Source organism: Podarcis erhardii (assembly GCF_964252035.2).
Source record: "Podarcis erhardii genome assembly, chromosome: 1".
In the NCBI taxonomy this organism is placed as follows: Eukaryota; Metazoa; Chordata; class Lepidosauria; order Squamata; family Lacertidae; genus Podarcis; species Podarcis erhardii.
Window position 1 is genome coordinate 58,263,877 of NC_138497.1, and position 19,552 is coordinate 58,283,428.

General features: G+C 44.6%; 2 protein-coding genes and 1 long non-coding RNA gene across 3 annotated transcripts in view; 2 read left to right on the forward strand and 1 right to left on the reverse strand.

Annotated features, from left to right (window-relative positions):
- LOC309326504 (catalase) overlaps positions 1-14,580 on the reverse strand; it is a 47,990-nt gene extending 33,410 nt beyond the window's left edge. Inside the window, exon 1 of the mRNA XM_081835314.1 lies at positions 14,427-14,580. Coding sequence (XP_081691440.1) covers positions 14,427-14,450 — 24 coding nt within the window. The 5' untranslated portion in view covers positions 14,451-14,580. The remainder of the gene's footprint in view (positions 1-14,426) is intronic.
- LOC309327675 lies at positions 5,628-6,160 on the forward strand. The gene is made up of 2 exons (XR_014150618.1): positions 5,628-6,017; positions 6,081-6,160. It is a non-coding gene; the product is annotated as an uncharacterized lncRNA (long non-coding RNA).
- A 145-nt stretch (positions 14,581-14,725) lies between the features above and the next one.
- ABTB2 (ankyrin repeat and BTB domain containing 2) overlaps positions 14,726-19,552 on the forward strand; it is a 162,129-nt gene continuing 157,302 nt past the window's right edge. The window contains exon 1 of the mRNA XM_081834584.1: positions 14,726-16,224. Within this exon, the coding sequence (XP_081690710.1) occupies positions 15,351-16,224 (874 nt within the window). The 5' untranslated portion in view covers positions 14,726-15,350. The remainder of the gene's footprint in view (positions 16,225-19,552) is intronic.

Below are 19,552 nucleotides of genomic sequence, written 5' to 3' on the forward strand. Positions count from 1 at the left end.
CAAGAATTACATTGGAAAACAAAAAGAAACAACTCCTAGCAGTATTAATATAGAATACAACTACTTTATAATATGATTGTGGGGCATCCAGAAAGTATAAAAAAATGCAGCTACATAATAACATGATTCATTCCCAAAATATAATTACAAACATGAGCATATGTGGCAAGATAAGGCAAGGAATCTTATAGGACCTACCAGTAAATCTGCTCTTAAGATATAGCAGATATCCCGATGTTGGTGGACAATGATAACATCTACCTGAGAAAGCTGCCATCCCACACAATTATTGGTAAGCCATACAGTCATGTGAATGGTTATGCAATCTCATATCAACATATATCATTCTCATTTCATTTTAAGAGTTTCAGTTGGGTGTCGCAGAGAATACTTAAATGCTTCATCAGATTAGACCTCAGGACAATATGTTCGTTGCTGAAAGTACATACATACAAGACGTACAAGCTACATAAAAAGATATGTTTATATTTATTAGCTCTCAACGTTGCATTGCATTGTTTTGTTACTTTAAAAAGATTTATACCCTGCTTTTCTTACAAAATGTACGACAAGTGAAGGAGAACGTTAAGTGACCTTGATGCCAGTTATTGTGGAGAAAAGTGGTAAGAGCTTATTTATTACTTATTAAATTCATAGCTTTCCTCCCAAAGTTATGCAAATTTTACATAATCTGCTCTGAGCTTCACTATTTATTTATGCAAGTCAGCCCAGGATCTGCACAGAACAGCTGACAAACCCTCTTTGCTCAAATGACTGCTCTGATCACAAGGGAGGCATGAGTCCTACATTGGTCAGGGCACTGGGCTCTGCCTACTCCAACCACTGCCTCCTAAATTGGGCTGGGGATTCCCTTAGTGGAAAGATCAGACCCTCAAACTGGGACCAATGAGAGTTGGAATCCAACAAGATCCAGAAGGCACCATAAAAGCTGCCTGCTGGATCAGGCCAATGGCCCATCTAGTCCAGCATCCTGTTTTCACAGTGGCCAAACAGGTGCCTGTGGGAAGCCCACAAGCAGGACCTGAGGATGTACAAGAGCTCACTCCCTTTCCGTGATCTCAAGCAACTGGTATTTAGAAGCATGCTCCCTCTGGCTGTGGAAGGTCCAAGGTCCATGAACGCAAAACATAATCATCACTAGTAGCCATTGATTAAGACTTACCCTCCATAAATTTGTCTAAACTTCTTTTAAAGCCATCTAAGACGCCTGCTTCTTGGGAGAAAAGCAATGACAAAACTAGAATGCATCTTAAAAAGCAGAGACATCACCTTGCCAACAAAGGTCCATATAGTAAAAGCCATGGTTTTCCCAGTGGTGATGTATGGAAGTGAGAGCTGGACCATAAAGAAGGCTGATCGCCGAAGAATTGATGCTTTTGAATTATGGTGCTGGAGGAGACTCTTGAGAGTCCCATGGACTGCAAGAAGATCAAACCTATCCATTCTGAAGGAAATCAGCCCTGAGTGCTTACTGGAAGGACAGATCGTGAAGCTGAGGCTCCAATACTTTGGCCACCTCATGAGAAGAGAAGACTCCCTGGAAAAGACCCTGATGTTAGGAAAGAGAAGGGGACGACAGAGGACGAGATGGTTGGACAGTGTTCTCGAAGCTACCAGCATGAGTTTGACCACACTGCGGGAGGCAGTGGAAGACAGGAGTGCCTGGCGTGCTCTGGTCCATGGGGTCACAAAGAGTCGGACATGACTAAATAACTAAACAACAACAACAACAAGTTGGTGGTTATCATTGCCTCCTATGGGAGAGTTCCATAGTTTAACCACATTGGATATACCCGATTTACAAGAGTATTAAGTAACAGACTCACTTTGGTAGCATAGAATTTAAGAACTTGTTCCTTTCACATATGTGTTTACATTTCTTCCAAGTTAAGATTCAGAATTTCAAGATAATTTAAATACTTGAAGACATTTCAACAGCAATGTAAAGAATATAGGGTCAGAGATCAGGAGCATACATGGATCCCGGAGACACAAACGTTAACTTCTGGAATAGTTTTGCTAACTGTTCGTATCCCTATCTACCCATTTTAAAAAAATCAAACTGTAATTAATTCATTAGGGTAAGAAGACAAATAAAATTGTGTCCCCTCCTATTTGGAACAGCGGCACACTCCTTTTCTACTGCACTCACAATGCTTGAAAAACTTGTTAGGGTGAAGCTGTCTCAACTTCCCCAAGTACTACAGTGTTATTACTGGAACTGTTAAATCTACAGACACAGTGGCGCTTGGCTTTAGTCATACTCACCCCCATAGAAATAAATATATGTCATCAGTGTATATGGTGCTTTACATAACTAAAGTGGGCTTCCATCCAGAGTAGCATGAAATTAAAATTTTGACAGAAGAAGAAGAGAAAGGAAGAAATATGGATAATGTTTCGGTCTTGCCATGAGCATCTCCAGACTCCTTCAATTATTCAGCAACGGGACGTGCATGTGGCAGGCATTACAGGTGGCTAGCCTACATACATGTATACATGTTGTGTGTGAGAGTGAGAGAAATTGGACCAGGTATGTTTGGGACGCGGGTGGTGCTGTGGGTTAAACCACAGAGCCTAGGGCTTGCCGATCAGAAGGTCGGCGGTTCGAATTCCCGCGACAGGAGGAGCTCCCATTGCTTAGTCCCAGCTCCTGCCAACCTAGCAGTTCGAAAGCACGTCAAAGTGCAAGTAGATAAATAGGTACCGCTCCGTCAGGAAGGTAAACGGTGTTTCCGTGCGCTGCTCTGGTTCACCAGAAGCGGCTTAGTCATGCTGGCCACATGACCCGGAAGCTGTATGCCGGCTCCCTCGGCCGATAAAGCGAGATGAGCACCGCAACCCCAGAGTCAGTCACGACTGGACCTAACGGTCAGGGTTCCCTTTACCTTTACCTCAAGTTTGGTTATAAACTCCCCACCCCCGGTTTTGGCTAACTGGATGGAAAAGGAGAGGTGTAAGTAAACAACACAGAAAAACCTCCTTGTTTATCTATGCCCCTTTCCTAGCAACATGTGACATGAGCATATGTTCCTCTTACCAGTCACAACAACTTCTCCAGCAGATGCATGGCAGCTGGATCATGAAACCTCCTTGTTCTAGAAACACTGGCATCTATTTGGACTTGATCTGGTCTCAGCAGCCTTTGCCAACGCAGGGAAAGGTTATGTAAGCTCAGCAGACAACAAATTGGCCATTGCATTCCAGGTTATTTACATAAATGGATTTCGAAACCACTAAAAGTAAGATTCCATTATCTTTGTCAAGGCTGAGCAGGAATCAGCTGAATGCTCCAGGGAGTTGCTTATTAGGCCTCTGCTTTTCTAAACGGTTCTAACTGCTTTTGTTAAATTTCTAAATTCTTTTTTTAAGGATTCACCATTACAACAAAGCTTTATTTTAAGGCTTTTTTTTTTTTTACACTCACCTCTACCATGTACCCTTTTATTCAGCTTTCTTTTAAAACTTTGTTTAAAAATCCAAACACAATTGCTATAACCTTTCCTCCTGAGAAAGTTGAAGAGTAGCAATTTGAAGAGATATGAGAGCCATCACCAGCTATCTAAAGGGCTTTTACACGGAGGATGGAGCAAACTTGTTTTCTTCTGCTCTGGAGGCTAGGATTCAAGTTACAAGATGGGAGATTCTGTCAGTAAGAGCTGTTCAACGCTGGAACAGACTCCAATGAGAGGTGCTGGACTCTCCTTCCTTGGAGGTTTTTAACCAGAGGTTGGATGGCCATCTGTCATGGATGCTCTAGCTGAGATTCCTGCATTGTAGGGGGTTGGACTAGATGATGCTTTGGGGTCCCTTCCAACTGCACTGGAGCAGCAGATTCACCATGCTAGCCAGAGCAGTAAGGCTTATTGTGATTTTTCATTACCCCAGCTCCAAGCTGGCATAGCAGAAGGGACTGATCTGTGGGGGATTGGATCCAGCAAATCTTCTGGCACCCTGTCCCCAGGCTACCCACAACACCCTGTTCTGAGCTTCTCTGCTTGCTACTTCTGCTAGAAGAACCCCCCGTGTGGCAGGCCCACCCAACTAGTGGTACTCCTCTGCCAATGCAGGCCAGAGGAGATTCTGCTGCAAGCAATCCTATGCCCTCCCCACTCCATCAACAGCCACTGCACTCTAAACTCCACTGTTCTCAACAGAGATTACTTCTAGGCATGCACGTGCAATCCTACGCATGCTTACTCAACAGTAAGAGAGTTTGATGCTGTATCTGGAATAGTCTGTTATTACATATTCTAAAAGATACCCGCCAGATCAGTTGTTTAGCGCGTGGTGCCGATAATGCCAAGGTCACGTGTTTGATTCCCGTAAAGGACAGCTGCCTATTTCTGCACTTTGGCCTGGATGGTCCCTTCCAACTCTACAATTCTATGATTCTATGAACTATTTTCTGCAGCCAGTTTTCAGCTGTAGAATAAAACGGGGTTCTCATCGTAAGAATGATCTGAAACGCCATCTGCTGAACAAGAAAAGAACTACCATTCAGCTTCATAATTCTGCAAATGCAGAACTGAAAGGCATTTCCTAAAAGCACACGTGGCAGGAAAATTTAAATATAAATCAATATAGGTGGCACCAAGAAGTAATAGTAATAGTAATTTATTATTTGTACCCTGCCCATCTGGTTGGGTTTCCCCAGCCACTCTGGGCGGCTTCCAACAAACATTAAAAATACATTAAAATGTCACACATTAAAAACTTCCCTGAATAGGGCTACCTTCAGATGTCTTCTAAATGTCAGGTAGTTGTTTATCTCTTTGACATCTGATGGGAGGGTGTTCCACAGGGCGGGCGCCACTACCGAGAAGACCCTCTGCCTGGTTCCCTGTAACTTTGTTTCCTGCAGTGAGGGAATCGCCAGAAGGCGCTCGGTGCTGGACCTCAGTCCAGCAGAATGATGGGGGTGGAGACACTCCTTCAGGTATACTGGCTGAGGCCATTTAGGGCTTTAAAAGTTAACACCAACACCAAGAACATCAATATGAACAAGCTGCTAATTAAAATTACTTTTGCACTGAATTAATAACTTGTTCTTTTTTTTTGTCTAGGAGTATCCCCAAACGCGGGTGGTGCTGTGGTGTAAACCACTGAGCCTTCGGCTTGCCATTCAGAAGGTTGGCGGTTCGAATCTCCATGACGGGGCGAGCTCCTGTTGCTCGGTCCCAGCGCCTGCCAACCTAGTAGTTCGAAAGCACGTCAAAGTGCAAGTAGATAAATAGGTACCACCCTGGTGGGAAGGTAAACAGTGTTTCCGTGCGCTGCTTTGGTTTTGCCAGAAGTGGCTTAGTCATGCTGGCCACATGACCCGGAAAAACTGTCTGTGGACAAATGTCGGCTCCCTCAGCCAGTAAAGCAAGATGAGCACCGCAACCCCAGAGTCATTTGCGATTGGACTTAACTGTCAGGGGTCCTTTAACTTTACCTTTTTATCCCGAAACTATGAAACCATTCCTTCAGAAGCAGTGTAACTCCAAACATGTCAGTGGGAAATCTTCAGCACATGGGAATCACGCATCCACAGGCCTCCCTCGCTCCCTCTTTCTTTATCACTCTCTCTCTCCCCCTCTTTCTCTCTCTCACACACACAGCCTTCTTTCCACAAGCCATTCATGTCCAATATTTACAGTCCCTATCTATACATGCCTAATTGGAAGTAAGCCCCATAAGTTCAATGACTCTTATTTCCAGATGTGGGTTTAGGACTGCAGCGTTATTAAGACTGTGAGTCTTGCATAAACAGTGCAAATGTTGGTTCTGCTGAAATTGCCGTACATTGCTCTGAGTTCAGTGGATAGGGCAGGGTATAAATAGAATAAATGCTTAAATTGGGGAAGAATCCACAATGAGTAATGTTCGCATATTGGAGCCATTAGAAACATGTGAGAACTACATTTCCTGTTTTGCTCTTGCTCATGCATCTGAAGTAGGCTCTTGCCTGCCAAAGGTGTGCAAAACTTGTTAGTGGTTAAGGTGCCATGGTACTCTGATGATTTTCCTGTTTCTGTCCCCCCCCCTTTCTTTTAGTCAGAGCAGCTTTAAAGACAGGTCAAACTTAAGTAAACATTTCTCTAAACAAGTTTTAGTATGATGAAAAACCAACTAAAACAAAGCAAAGATTTTTTTTTTAAAAAATGACAGCTTTCAACAAATAGCCTGTTTTCTCAACCACTCATTTTTAAAGGAACTAAGGACCAAACTATATAGAAGGTGCAAGGTGACTTGATCCCTCTACAACTTTCTATTTGCTAAGAAACAGCTATAGGAAGCGAAGGGTGGAGGGTGGAGGGTTTAAATCAGGCACCCCCAAATTCAGCCCTCCAGATCTTTTGGGACTACAACTCCCATCATCCCTAGCTAACAGGATCAGTGGTCAGGGATGATGGGAAGTGTGGTCCCAAAACATCTGGAGGACCGAGTTTGGGGATGCCTGGTTTAACTGTTGTGCTACAAACCATTTCCCCAACTGAAATGACCTCTTCCAAAGCTGCTATTAGCTGTATTGGACTTATTCTATCCCTTTGATGGATTATAACAGCTTCAGAAGGACAGCAATTTACCGTATGTCAGAGTGTTGAGGGGAGGGATTCAATCTGTCCCCACCCAGCGCCACAATTCTGATCCAGCCTGTCACAACAGCAGCTGTTTTTACTTTGTTTTTTATTTGGCTAGCTTTCTATAGCAAAAAAACAAAAACCCTCAATTGGTTTATTTGGGTAGGATTCCCTAAAAAGAAAAGTTTTTAGCTGGTATAAAAAACACTACAATGAAGGTTCCTCCCCAATATTAACAGACTGTGAATTCCAGAGGATAGGTATTGCCACACTAAAAGGATTGACTTCTTGCAGGTATGGAATGAAAAAAAGGTGACACTTGTAAAAGTGCCAGTTCCACAGTTTCTTTTAAGTAAATAAAAGGATGTTGGGGGATCTGATCTGAAGTCTCCCTTATCATGTTTAGTGCGCCCATAAAAAGCAGTTTGCAGAAAGTGCATGAGAAAAGGAGAGAGGACAAATGTTACTGTACAGTAGCCTGTCTTTTTTAAAAAAAATTAAAAAGACGTCTTCATTTGCAATTCAGTAGCAGTAGAACTTGGCAGTAGCAGAGAATTGAAAACATCAAGCAAAACATTTGTAAACGTGTATGAAAGCAGCTATCCTGTATTCATTATCTTGCTGAGTGCTGTGTCTTGTTTTACTTTTTCTTTAAACCCCCCCCAAACAAAACCAACCCATTAGTCAGTTTAAGTGGCTCTCAGTGTGGGTTGCAACCAGTTAAAATGCAGTAAAACATTAAAATCACCAATCGGAACGGAAAAAATAAACCTCAGCAGCAACATTTGTCAGTCAGCCAAATGACTTATTGAAGCGGAATATGTTAACCAACTTTATAAACAAATTCTGAGCTCTGGCAAGGCACCACAACATAAAAGCCCATTTTCTCATCATGACGGAGAGCCTCATCCAAAGACCCCAAGTGGTGCTCATGTGGAAGAGCAAATGAGAAAACCAGCACATTTAGCAGTGAAACAATTCCCCAACATTGTTACATTTTGTATGTTCATTGAAAACTTTGTTTTCTCCTCACTCTTCCCAAATTATTCTATTTTACCGCCACAGTTTTATTTCTTGCTGGGTTTTGTGTTTTATATTTTCCCCCCTGAGTACAGCTTGGGTACTCTTTGAATATAGAGTGGTTTATAAATTCAGATAAAACAAATAAAACAAATGCAAGTCCCTTCTCTGCAGCAGGTGAAAAAGGCCTTTTTATTAAGGCAGGATTGTATTTTATTTGCCACTGTCTCTGTGGGTCTCTTTCTTTTTGTTGGTTTTATCTGGCTGTTTTTTATTGACTTGGCTTTTATATTGCTTCTTTTGATATAGCAATATATTTTACGGGCAGTATATATAACAAAATAATTGAGCGAGTAGAAATATTCCTGCTTGCACAATGGGACTCCCGCCCCCCCCCCAAAAAAAATCCCATGCCAGCCCTATATTTGCTCCAGAAGCGTGGGGGAAGCCCCAGAACAATTTTAGGGGGCATGGGTTGCAAAAGCAGAAGTCATTTCGCTGGTACAAAGAGTTGCTTACTGTTACTTTGGCTACTACCATATATGATTAATTTCTGGTATTTATTTTATTATTATTAGCCAACTTGGACATGTTCTTGCAGAACAGCAGGGTCCAAATGTGAATAATTAAATGTACCATGGCGGCCTAATTTTTGCCACACAGGAGGGTCAGTCATAGCAGCCATCTTCAAACATGAGAACCAAGTATCCTTCAGGGGTATTCCGAAAATCAGAAGGTTGTCTTGGGCTAGCCACTTCTTCTCTGTATTAGAAATATGACAAGAGAATTTGCTATCAGGGATGGAGAATCTGTGGTCTTCAACTCCCATCAGCCTCTATCAGCATGGCCACTGATCAGGGATAATGGGAATTGCAATCCAGCAACATCTATGGTTCCCTTCTCTACAAGCATATGAAGCACTTTGGTTAGTCCAAAAAGCAGAGATGGGAAACCTGCACACCTTCAGATGTGGCTTGACTAAAACTTCTGTCACCCCCTGGCTACTGGCTTCAGCCGACAGGAAGGGCAACTGCTTCTCCATGCCTGCTCTAAAGCACAATGTAAATGTTACTGCTGAAAAAGATAGAATATAAATATAGTGTGCAATAAAATAATCACAATAAAGGAATGAATGTGCACTGAACAGACTACAGACCTCTAGCAGTAAGATAGTGCTCTGAAACCACCAAAATGCAACCCACTGTAATTCTTTTGATGGCTTTTTATTAGCTTTGCTTTATGAAATAATTTATTTCTGAAAATGAGCTGATCTGCTTGCACTGACATCAGATGGTTGTTGTTGTTGTTAAAACTTGTATATTGCCCTTCATCTGAAAATCACAGGGCAGTTCACAACATAAAAATACAAAATGAGAGCAAAATACGTAACAAACGAAAAACAAAGCAATAACCTCCTCTCACACAGGCACATTTAAAAGGCCATAGAATGTTTAATCAGCCAAAGGCCTGGTTATTGAGAAACATTTTTGCCAGGTACCTAAATATGAAGGCCTCCCTGGGGAGAGTATTCCACAAACAGGGAGCCACCACAGAAAAAGGCTCTTTCTTGTGTTGCCACCCTCCAGACAGGAGGCACGTGAAGAAGGGCCTCAAATGATGATTGCAGGATCCGGATCAGTTCATGGGGGGAGAGACGGTCCTTGAGGTATTGTGACTTTATAGGTCAAAACCAGCACTTTGAATTGGGCCCAGAAACTAATTGGCAGCCAGAGCAGGATTAGTGTAATAGGATCAAACCGTCTTGCCCTGGTCACTGAATCCTGCACCAGCTGAAGTTTTCAATATGTCTTCAGAGGCAGCCCCACATGTAATGTGTTGCAGTAATCAATCAATCTAACCTAGAAGTTACCAGAGCGACAACAAAAGTTAGGCTATCCCTGTCCGGATAGGGGTACATCTGGGCCACCAGCCCGAACTGATGAAAGGCATTCCACGCCACTGAGTCCATCTGAAGCTCAAATGACAGAAAAGGAACCAGGAGTAGCCCCAAGCTACATTATATACCCGCTCTGACAGAGGGATATCGAAATTATTTCTGTGTTTGCTGTGGAGTCTCTCAGGAAATACACTACCATTGCTGAACTTCCTTCTTACCAGAAGGTGGCACCCTTGTATCAAGCAATTACAGAACAGCTCAACTATCTAAAATACTAAGCTGCTATTGACGGGGCAAACCCACCTTTTAATTAAGAGAGAAAGGTATCTGTATTCCATACTCAGCTCATGGTTCAAAGTCAAGGTCAAAAGTGTGCAAACTTCCATACAAAGGCTTCTTTCAGAGTGCAGCATGCTGCCGTAAATGAACAGGCTGACAATCCACTCGTACATGTTATGAGATTCATGGCAGATATATAAACTTAATTTATTTGTAAGCAGGCCCTGCCACATTCAGTTGGGCTTTCTCACAAGTAAATGGTGTGGAACATTAGGATTTCAGCCTTAAGTTACTTGTTTGTACATCAGTATACCTGCATATTAATAGTAATTTATTATTTGTACCCCACCCATCTGACTGGGTTGCCCCAGCCACTCTGAGTGGCTTCCAGCATATATACAAACACAATAAAACAATAAAGCTTATAAAGCTTCCCTATGCAGGGCTGCCTTCAGGTGTCTCCTAAAAGATATAGGTTTACTCATCTCCTTGACATCTGATGCGAGGGCATTCCACAGGGTGGGTGCCACCACCGAGAAGGCCCTTTGCTTGGTGTATCATGTTTAGAATCATATAGTTGGAAGGGACCATAGGCGCCGACTCCATGGGGCCTGAGGGGGCCCGAGCCCCCTCAAAAATTCGTTTGGGGGGGGCTCAGCCCCCCCCATAATTTAAGAAAATTATTACCGTAAATTTCGCTCTATAACACGCAGATTTTTTCTCCTAAAAAGTAAGGGGAAATGTCTGTGCGTGTTATTGAGCGAATGTGTGGTCCCTGGAGCTGACTCCGGAGCGCAGGGGCAAAAATAGGCAAAAATCAGGCAAAAATAAGATCGGGCGGTCGGGCGGAGGGAAGGCGGAAGCTGCTGCTTTCCTGCATTCTGCCTCAGGGTCTTACTGCCCACCCGCTTCTGTTGCTGCGTTTGCTCAAACTCAACAAAGAGCAGGGAATCCCCTGCCCTCCTGGCAAGCAGAGGGTTAAGGAAAGGGTCAAGTCCTTCCTTCTAATTCTTTCCTAGTCACACTGCGTGCAGGCTCCAGCCCACCTCCTCCTCCTCTCCATGCTCTAGGGACTCGCAGGTGGGAGAGAGAGAGAGAGGGCTGGCTTGGGGGGACCGGGACTTTTGCCTTCCTTTCCTCCCCCCCACCCCGTTAAACTCCTTCCCTGCATTCTTAGCCAGCTGCTTCTCCGCACACCCCTCTTGTGCTTCTTGTCCCTTCTGTGTTTTTCCTTCCCTCCCCATTTAAAACGTGGTGACAAAGCACGGATCCACATGGATCCTCAGGATTTTTGCATTGGGTCACCCCAAATTCACCATCAGATCACATAGCATGTCCATGGCTACATCTTGCACCAAAAAAATCACGCACCCACTGTTGCCTAGGGTCACAGTGGTGCAAAAACGTGGTTACAAAGCATGGATCCACATGGATCCTCAGGATTTTTGCATTGGGCTACTCCAAACTCACTGTCAGATATTAAAAATCTTTATAAAATAGAGAATTAAATACATACAGAATGTTAAATTTTCAGTTTCGAAATATTAGTACTAGTTTAGTACTGTATTTCTATATTACTATAGTACTGTAATTGTTATTTTCAAATACTTAAATATTTTTAGGGTGTAAGACCCAATTAAAGCCCGTTATTTACATACAGTATTACAGTATTTACATACAGTATTAGACATACTGTATTAACTTTATTAACTGTATTAAAGCATTAACTTTGAGATATTATTTTTATTTAATGAACCCTCAGCCTTATTCAAAGTAAGCTTAAATTAGCTATTTCACTTATTAATCAAAGTGCTATTACTGTGCGACAGCAATATTTTATGTTTTATTCTTTTAATGATAGTTTAGGATTTATTTAAATATCATTTCAGTCTTTTCAGAGCTATATATTCACTGCTCTGTAATAGTCTATAAGCATAATTGTTACTGTAAATTAAATTAGCTTTTTACGAAAATACCGTGCGTGTTTATGTTTTGTTTCTTTTTTCAAAGCCAAAAAGTGTTTCAGGCTTGTCGAGTTTCCCGGAGTGTGGAGTTATAGAGAGTCGAGTTTTCGGGGTTCTAATGTTGATCATATGACTCTAAAATACTTTTAAAAAACTTTAAAACTCACTAATTTTCATCTAAAATTTAGAAAACTTCCTGGGGCAGGACCCCGGTATGGGCCCCCCCAATATTTTTTATAAGTCAGCGCCCCTGGAAGGGACCGTCTGCAATGCAGGAATATGCAGCTGCCCCATCTGGGGATCAAACCTGCAACCTTGGTGTTCTCAGCACCACGCTGTAACCAACTCAGCTATGTGTTATCCTATGATTTATATACAGTGGAACCTCGGAAGCTGAACGCCTTTGAACTTGAACGTTTCAGCTCCCAAACCATCAAAAAACCAGAAGTGATTATCTGATTTTCAAATGCTTTTCAGAAGCCAAAAGTCTGCCCCACTCCTGCAGCCAATCGGAAGCTGCGCCTTGGTTTTTTAACTGTTCCAGGAGTCGAACAAACTCCCGGAATGGATTAAATTTGAAAACCAAGGTACGACTGTATTTCTTAGCTTTAGAGGTCTACCTGGCAGATGTTCCAAAGTGAGCAGCTGTTTTAGCCTTTTGCAGCAAAACCAACCAAGATTCTTGTGGCACTTTAAAGGTTAATACATTTCTTACTGTCAATGTAAAAAACCTAGGGAGTTGGGATCTCAATAATAAACCAGATTCATAAATCCAGGGCCTCTGCATTCCTGCAACTGATTGGAAAATACTTTCTTGGAAGCAAGAGAAGCTCCTTTGCTTGCCTAAGCTAGTTATCTTGGCCTAACTATCCTGCCTCCATGGACTATAGTTGCTTGATCCCAATCATGACATCTGACCCAAATCCTTGACTCCTCCCACCCTTTCATCTTTCCATGTTGCAATAACAAAGTAGCCAAGAGCTTTATTAAAAGTTGCATTAAGAATGTGTCTTAGTTTCAACATACTGTATCACTGCCATGTTGTTTTCTGGAATCTGGAATCTGTTTTTCAGAGAGTGGGTGTTTTACCCTTAGGTATTTCCACACCAGAAATGGTGTAAACACATTTTAAATTGTTAATGCATGCTAGAAAATGGAATACATTGTTTTAATTTTCAAACTTTAGAATGTAAGAAAGGCTTGCTGGATCCACCATCCTACTCTCACAGTGGTCTACTGAATGCCTAAGGGAATGGGCCAACACAGCTTTTAGCTTCAAATACAGACCTGAACTATTTTTAAAAAACACTAAAGCAATACAAGACCAAAAAAAAGTCTTGTGACTTCTTAAAGATTAACAAATCAAGGACACGCTTAATTTTGCTGCAACAATTTTGCAGCTACCCACTCTAGAACTTATGGAAATTATGCCCTTTATCAGGACTGTCTTTACCCGGGGGTGCAAGGGGTGAGGGGCACCCAGGTGCCGAATTCTGGGGGTTGCCAGGTGCCCACCGCTGAAGCTGCCTAAGCTCTTAACTATCTACCTGTTATGAAATAATAAATAATTTTGATCAAGCCAGAAAAACAAAATACATATATACCTAGGTATTACCGAAATGTATCGGGACACGGGTGGCGCTGTGGGTTAAACCACAGAGTCTAGGACTTGCCGATCAGAAGGTCGGCGGTTTGAATCCCCATGACGCGGTGAGCTCCTGTTGCTCGGTTGCTGCTCCTGCCAACCTAGCAGTTCAAAAGCACATCAAAGTGCAAGTAGATAAATAGGTACCGCTCCGGCAGGAAGGTAAACGGCGTTTCCGTGCGCTGCTCTGGTTCGCCAGAAGCGGCTTAATCATGCTGGCCACATGACCTGTACGCCGGCTCCCTCGGTCAATAAAGCGAGATGAGCGCCACAACCCCAGAGTCGGCCACGACTGGACCTAATGGTCAGGGGCCCCTTTACCTTTACCTTTACTGAAATGTATACCTACGGTTTCACTAAAGGACTTTCGACTTTGTGCGCTCATTTACCAAAGACACATACCAACGGCGGCTAAACTAAATTTGGGGACGCTGGGCGGATCTTTGCACCCTGGCGGCACATATGGTAAAGACTCCCCTGCCCTTTATCCCACATTAGCAGCACTCAGAAGCGCCTCTTTGGAGGCAAAGGCATCTTGGAGGTGCCTTCAACACCTGAGGCTTAAAGCAGCTTTTTCTTAGCTCAGGCAAGCCTGTGCATTCATTCTGCGCCCTTCCTACTTTTAAAACATTCCCAAGTGGCCCAAGGAAGAAAACTCAAAGGCCTCCTTCCCTGCTAAAAGCACAAGTCGGCAGCATCTAACAGCAAAGGAAACACCTTGAAATGTCAACTGTCACTAGATTCTAGCTCTGCAGATTTTGCAACTGAGCAAACACCTGGAGCACCTAAGTCTGTCTTGTGGAAACTGAGCGATCTGACTGCCGCTGACGTCTGATTTCCCCCACCACCCTGAGCTTGTGCAGAGGACGGCAGGTGCAATTCAATGGACGCTCCCTCGGAAGAGAGAAAACCCCACAAATCGTCCTCCCCAGCAAACCACGTTTTGCAAGTTACGCGTCGTCCGCACGGGGAATCGGGGGTCGGAAAAAACACGTGTCGGGCTTCAAGCAGGCGGCCAACACCCTCTTTACCTTTGCTTGGCGAGAGCGGGACATGACGGGACACGCGGTTTCTGGTCGCACAGCAGAATCGCTCCAAGTTCTCCCCACTTGTAGTCGCGGCTCCTGGGTTTGTCCGCCCCTCTCTCTCGGGCCGTCTTTCTTCTCGCGCTCTCCTCCTCCCGCCGCGACGTCACAGGCCCCGCCCGTCGAGATTTACATACGGGCCGCCCAGCTCGCCTTTCGGCGGCGGGCCCCGCCCCCGGAGCCGCCGATTGGTGCGGCTCCCCGCAGGTCATTTGCATGCCGCCTGCAACTCGGTGCGCCCAGCCGGGCAGCACCAGAGAAGTTTCGCTCAAAGCTTCTGCAAGTGTCTGAGACGGGGCGGGGGACGCGCGGCGGCAGCAGCAGCAGCTCCCAGGGCTGCCTCGTCCAATCTCCCTTTCTTCTTCGCCTTCTGGAGAAGTCCCGGTGTGACACCGGATCGCCGTCTGGGCAAGGGCTGGCCTGCCCTCCTGAGCCACCCAGGAGGCTTTTCTCTCCGCCGCTGAAGGGCGCCCCGTTGGGAACGGCGCTGCCCTCTTGGAGCTTCTGAAAAGAGCTCTCTCTCTCTCTCTGCCTGATCCCCTCTTCTTCTTCTTCTTCTTTTTTCCTCCTCCTGGCCCCAGTATTTTCCATCCTTGCTCAAGGCGGAAAATAAATGATCTCACCCCTCGCCGTGGAATGGAGACAGCTGGCACCCAGCAGAACCTGAAGGAGCCCCAGGAGCTCGAGCGCAAACGGGACTCCTCTCCGGGAGCCTAAGGACCAGCGGGGCCGGCCAGCTCCTCGCCTCGGGCTTCTTTTGGAAGCAGCCCCCGATCTAGGGAGTTGGGTCCTGCGCTTGCTGCTGCTGCTGCTGCTGTTCTTTTCTTTTTTTCTCCCTTGGCTTGGCGCGAGATCGCAGGTTCCTTTCCTATGGCTGGGATATACAGCTCCACTCTGAAGACCCTGGAAGACTTGACCCTGGACTCCGGGTATGGGGCTGGGGACTCCTGCCGCTCGCTCAGCCTCTCCTCTTGCAAGTCCAACTCGCAAGCCTTCGCGTCGTCTCAGCCCAGGGGCAACTGGTGGTACTACTCGGGCTCCATGAACAGTCGCAACAACAGCTGGGACACCGTCAACACCGTCCTGCCCGAGGACCCCGAAGTGGCGGACATCTTCTCCAGATGCGCCAAGCTGCCCGACCTGGAGGAATTCCCTTGGACGGAGGAGGACATTGGGAAGATCCTCAGGAAAGGGAAAGCAGGAGGAGGGACCAAGAGGGACTTCACCCAAGAAGCGGTGCGGAGGCTGTCCGTGTTACTGCGGAGACCCTTGATCCGGATCTCCAGGGAGGCGCAGCGCCTGAGCGTGATGCACTCCAAGTGCACGCGCTTCGAGATCCAAAGCGCCATCAAGCTGATCCAGAGCTGGTCGTTGTCCGAGAGCTGCGTCCTGGCCACCGTCAAGGCGCTCTCGCTCTACAGCATGAGCGCCGGCGACGGGCTGAGGAAGGGCAAGTCGGCCAGGTGCGGCCTCACCTTTTCCGTGGGGAGGTTCTTCAGGTGGATGGTGGATACCAGAATCTCGGTGAGGATCCACGAGTACGCGGCCATCTCTTTGACGTCCTGCATGGAGAACCTGGTGGAGGAGATCAAGGCCAGAGTAGTGGCCAGCCAGAGCCCCGACGGAGGCGGAGGGGGAAGTGAGATCTCCGCAGAAGTTCTGGAGATGGTCATCAACAATGATGCTGAGCTTTGGGGAGTGCTGCAGCCCTATGAGCACCTGATCTGCGGGAAGAACGCAAATGGTAAGGAGCAGAGCTGTCAATTTAGCAAATCCAATGGGCCCGATCCGTACTTTTTGCCTGTCTTCTTACTTTTATGCTGCTTCCTTGCATGGTTGGTTTTTGTGTTCTGATGGCGTTCGAAACTTTTATTTCGGTAAGACTTCTAAAGAGTCTGCTTCTTTCCAATGGGCAGAATATGAGTTTGATTGGGATCTTATGGAGTTGGCTTTGCCTTCAGGGCAAAGGCTGTAGCTCAGTGGTGCAGCATCTGTTTTGCATGCGGAAGGTCCTAGGTTCCACCCCTGGCATCTCCAGGCAGGGCTGGGGAAGAGCCAGTGCTAAATCATTAGGCATGCCACTGAGCTAAATGGACCAATGGTCTGATTTTGTATAAGGCAGCTTTCTACATTCACTGTATTTAGTGGTACGTTCGCAGGATTGCAAATTAAATAAATGGTATAAACATACTAGATTATAGAATTGTAGAGTTGGAAGGGACCACAAGGTCCAACCCCCCCTGCAAGGCAGGAATCTTTTGTCCAATGTAGGGCTTGAGCCCATAACCCTGAGAATAAGAGGCTCATGCTCTACTGACTGAGCTATATGGGTTTTCAAACAATGCCAGGGTTGTTCTGCAGAAGGTTAGATTGCCAACCGTAACTAGCCTAATGTACCAAGGTAAAATTGCCATTTGCTGCTCCACCCACCTTTTCTTCAGTCCACACCTCCACTGGTATGTGGCCTCAAGAAGGATGCTCAGAAGGAAATGCAGCCTTCAGGCAATAAATGGTTCCTCACTCCTGTCTTTTTTGCTTACATACGTATCTTAAGTGCCATGCAAGATAACCAGCAATACAGCTCCATCACTCCACCCCCCTCCCCCATTTCTATGAATATCATTGAGAACATTAAAAGTAACAGTTGGAGAAACAGTCTCAGGAATCCATGTGGGGAGGAAACAGAAGCAATGTACGGATGCCTGGCTCTACCATGGCATCTTTGGAGGTGTCCCACATCAGTTTCACCATAGCAGCAAGTCCATCTGAAGTTCGTCAATTTCACTTCCCTGCTCTTGATTGCACAAGTGAGATTGATAAACTCCTCTAAGGCAGGAAACAGAGCTGTATGCGGAAGTACAGCAACTCATTTTAAGGGCATGTTGTCACAACTACTTCAGCCACAACTGGTGGCTGTGGGAAAACACTCCACCCATAGACAAATCCCATCTGCATCAGCCTGTGGCTGGGTGGTCATAGGCATGGCATAGGCAAACTCTAAATTTAGCATGCATCAGTTTGGGCATGCCATAGACTAGTAGTTAAGGGTCTTGCTGGATCGAAGAAAAGTCCAGCATCCATCCCATTCTCACAGTGGCAACCAGGTGTCATGACTAGGAGTCAATGGTAGTAGCCTTATCCGTCATGAACTTGTCTAACCACCTTTTAAAGCCAACAAGGTTAGTGGCTGTCACTATATCTTAAGGGAGTAAATTCCATACTTTAACTGACCACTGTGTGATATAGATATTCTATATCACTGTGTGATATAGAAGGGTCTGGAAACTTCTATATCACTGTGTGATATAGAAGGGTCTGGAAACTATATAGAAGGGTCTGGAAACTTCTGTTTCAGTGTATCTGAAGAAGTGTGCATGCACACGAAAGCTCATAGCAAGAACTGACTTAGTTGGTCTTTAAGGTGCTACTGGAAGGAATTTGTTTTGTTTTGACTGTGTGATGGTCCTTCCTTTTGTATGCCATGAATCAGTTTACCAGTAATTGAATGACCACAGGATCTAGTATTGTGAGAGAAGGAGAACTGTGGATAATGTTATTTTAAAAATGTTATAAAAAGGTAAAGGACCCCTGGACGGTTAAATCCAGTTGAATTCGACTATGGAGTACAGCGCTCATCTCTGCCTTCAAGCTGAGGGAGCTGGTGTTTGTCTGCAGACAGCTTTTCTGGGTCATGTGGCCAGCATGACGAAACTGCTTCTGGCGCAACAGGACACTCTGATGGAACCAGGGTGGCACTGTGGTCTAAACCACCGAGCCTCTTGGGCTTGCTGATCGTAAGGTCAGCAGTTCGAATCTGCATGACAGGGTGAGCTCCCGTTGCTCTGTCCCAGCTCCTGCCAACCTAGCCATTCAAAAGCATACCAGCACAAATAAATAGGTACCGCTGAGGCAGGAAGATAAACTGATAATGTTATACTACTCTATGTGCCTAAGATGCTGTCTGTGTAGCCAATATGTATAAACTACGGTGAATTCACCAAACTTCCCAGTGTCATACATTCTTCTGCTGGATGCATGTGCAATGTATGCATACGTCTTATAATGTGTTTCACTGGTCCTTCTTCAATGGTTATGCATTGCAAATATGCAAATACCATCTTTGATATTTGTGCTACCTAGACACAGTAAAATCTATTCCCACTCGCTATCCTTAGTGCCAGAAGTAAAACAGTAGGAAATGCAAGGATATGTTTTATATCTTAACTGTTTTGTGTCACTGCTACTTTTGTGGTGCATTATAGAGAGAAACAGAAGAATAAATATGGTTAAGTATGTTGCTGAATTAAAGAGTCCCTAGAGAGAAAGTGTTATCTCTGAAGAAGAAACTGAATGAACAGAGGTTTGTTTTATATGGAAATATAAACAGATATGAAAGGAAATGGTTCTAAGTATTCAGAACATTTAAGTTGCCAGTTATGTAACATTCACAAGTTGCATCCAAGCGTCAATTAGTCATGCAAGGGACTGGTTTCATTTGACAATGTTGTGTGCTTTTTTTAGACCATTTTGTCAAATTATATTTATTGAGTTATAAATTCTGATCTCCCTGTGCCTACATGTGCATTTAATTCAGTTTCAGAAGTGTGTTTATTGTGTTAACGGGACTGGAATGCCAGACTCTGACTATTCTAATAACCTTCACTTGCAATTTGCAAAACAAAATTGATGTTGTGGTCCTTGGATAGGAGAAGAGTTGAGGCTGAATTTTCTTCGCTCTCTCTCTCTCTTTTTCAACTAAGAATAAAAGTATGAGGAGGAAATGTCACCTTATTCCTAACACATTTGTTGTTCTGAGTTGATGCTGGATTACTCTCCAGAAGTTAATATGCACACCCCAGAGTTACTGAGAACAGTGGATTGTCTGAATAGTCTCAATCTTCTTTTAAGTTAAATTACTAACAATGTGTTTGTTTGTTTGTTTGTTTGTTTGTTTGTTTGTTACACTTATATCCCACCTTTCCTCCAAGGAGCTGAAGGTTGTGTATTATAGTTTTCTTCTCCATTGTATCCTCACAACAACCTGTGAGGTAGGTAAAACTGTGAGTTAGCTA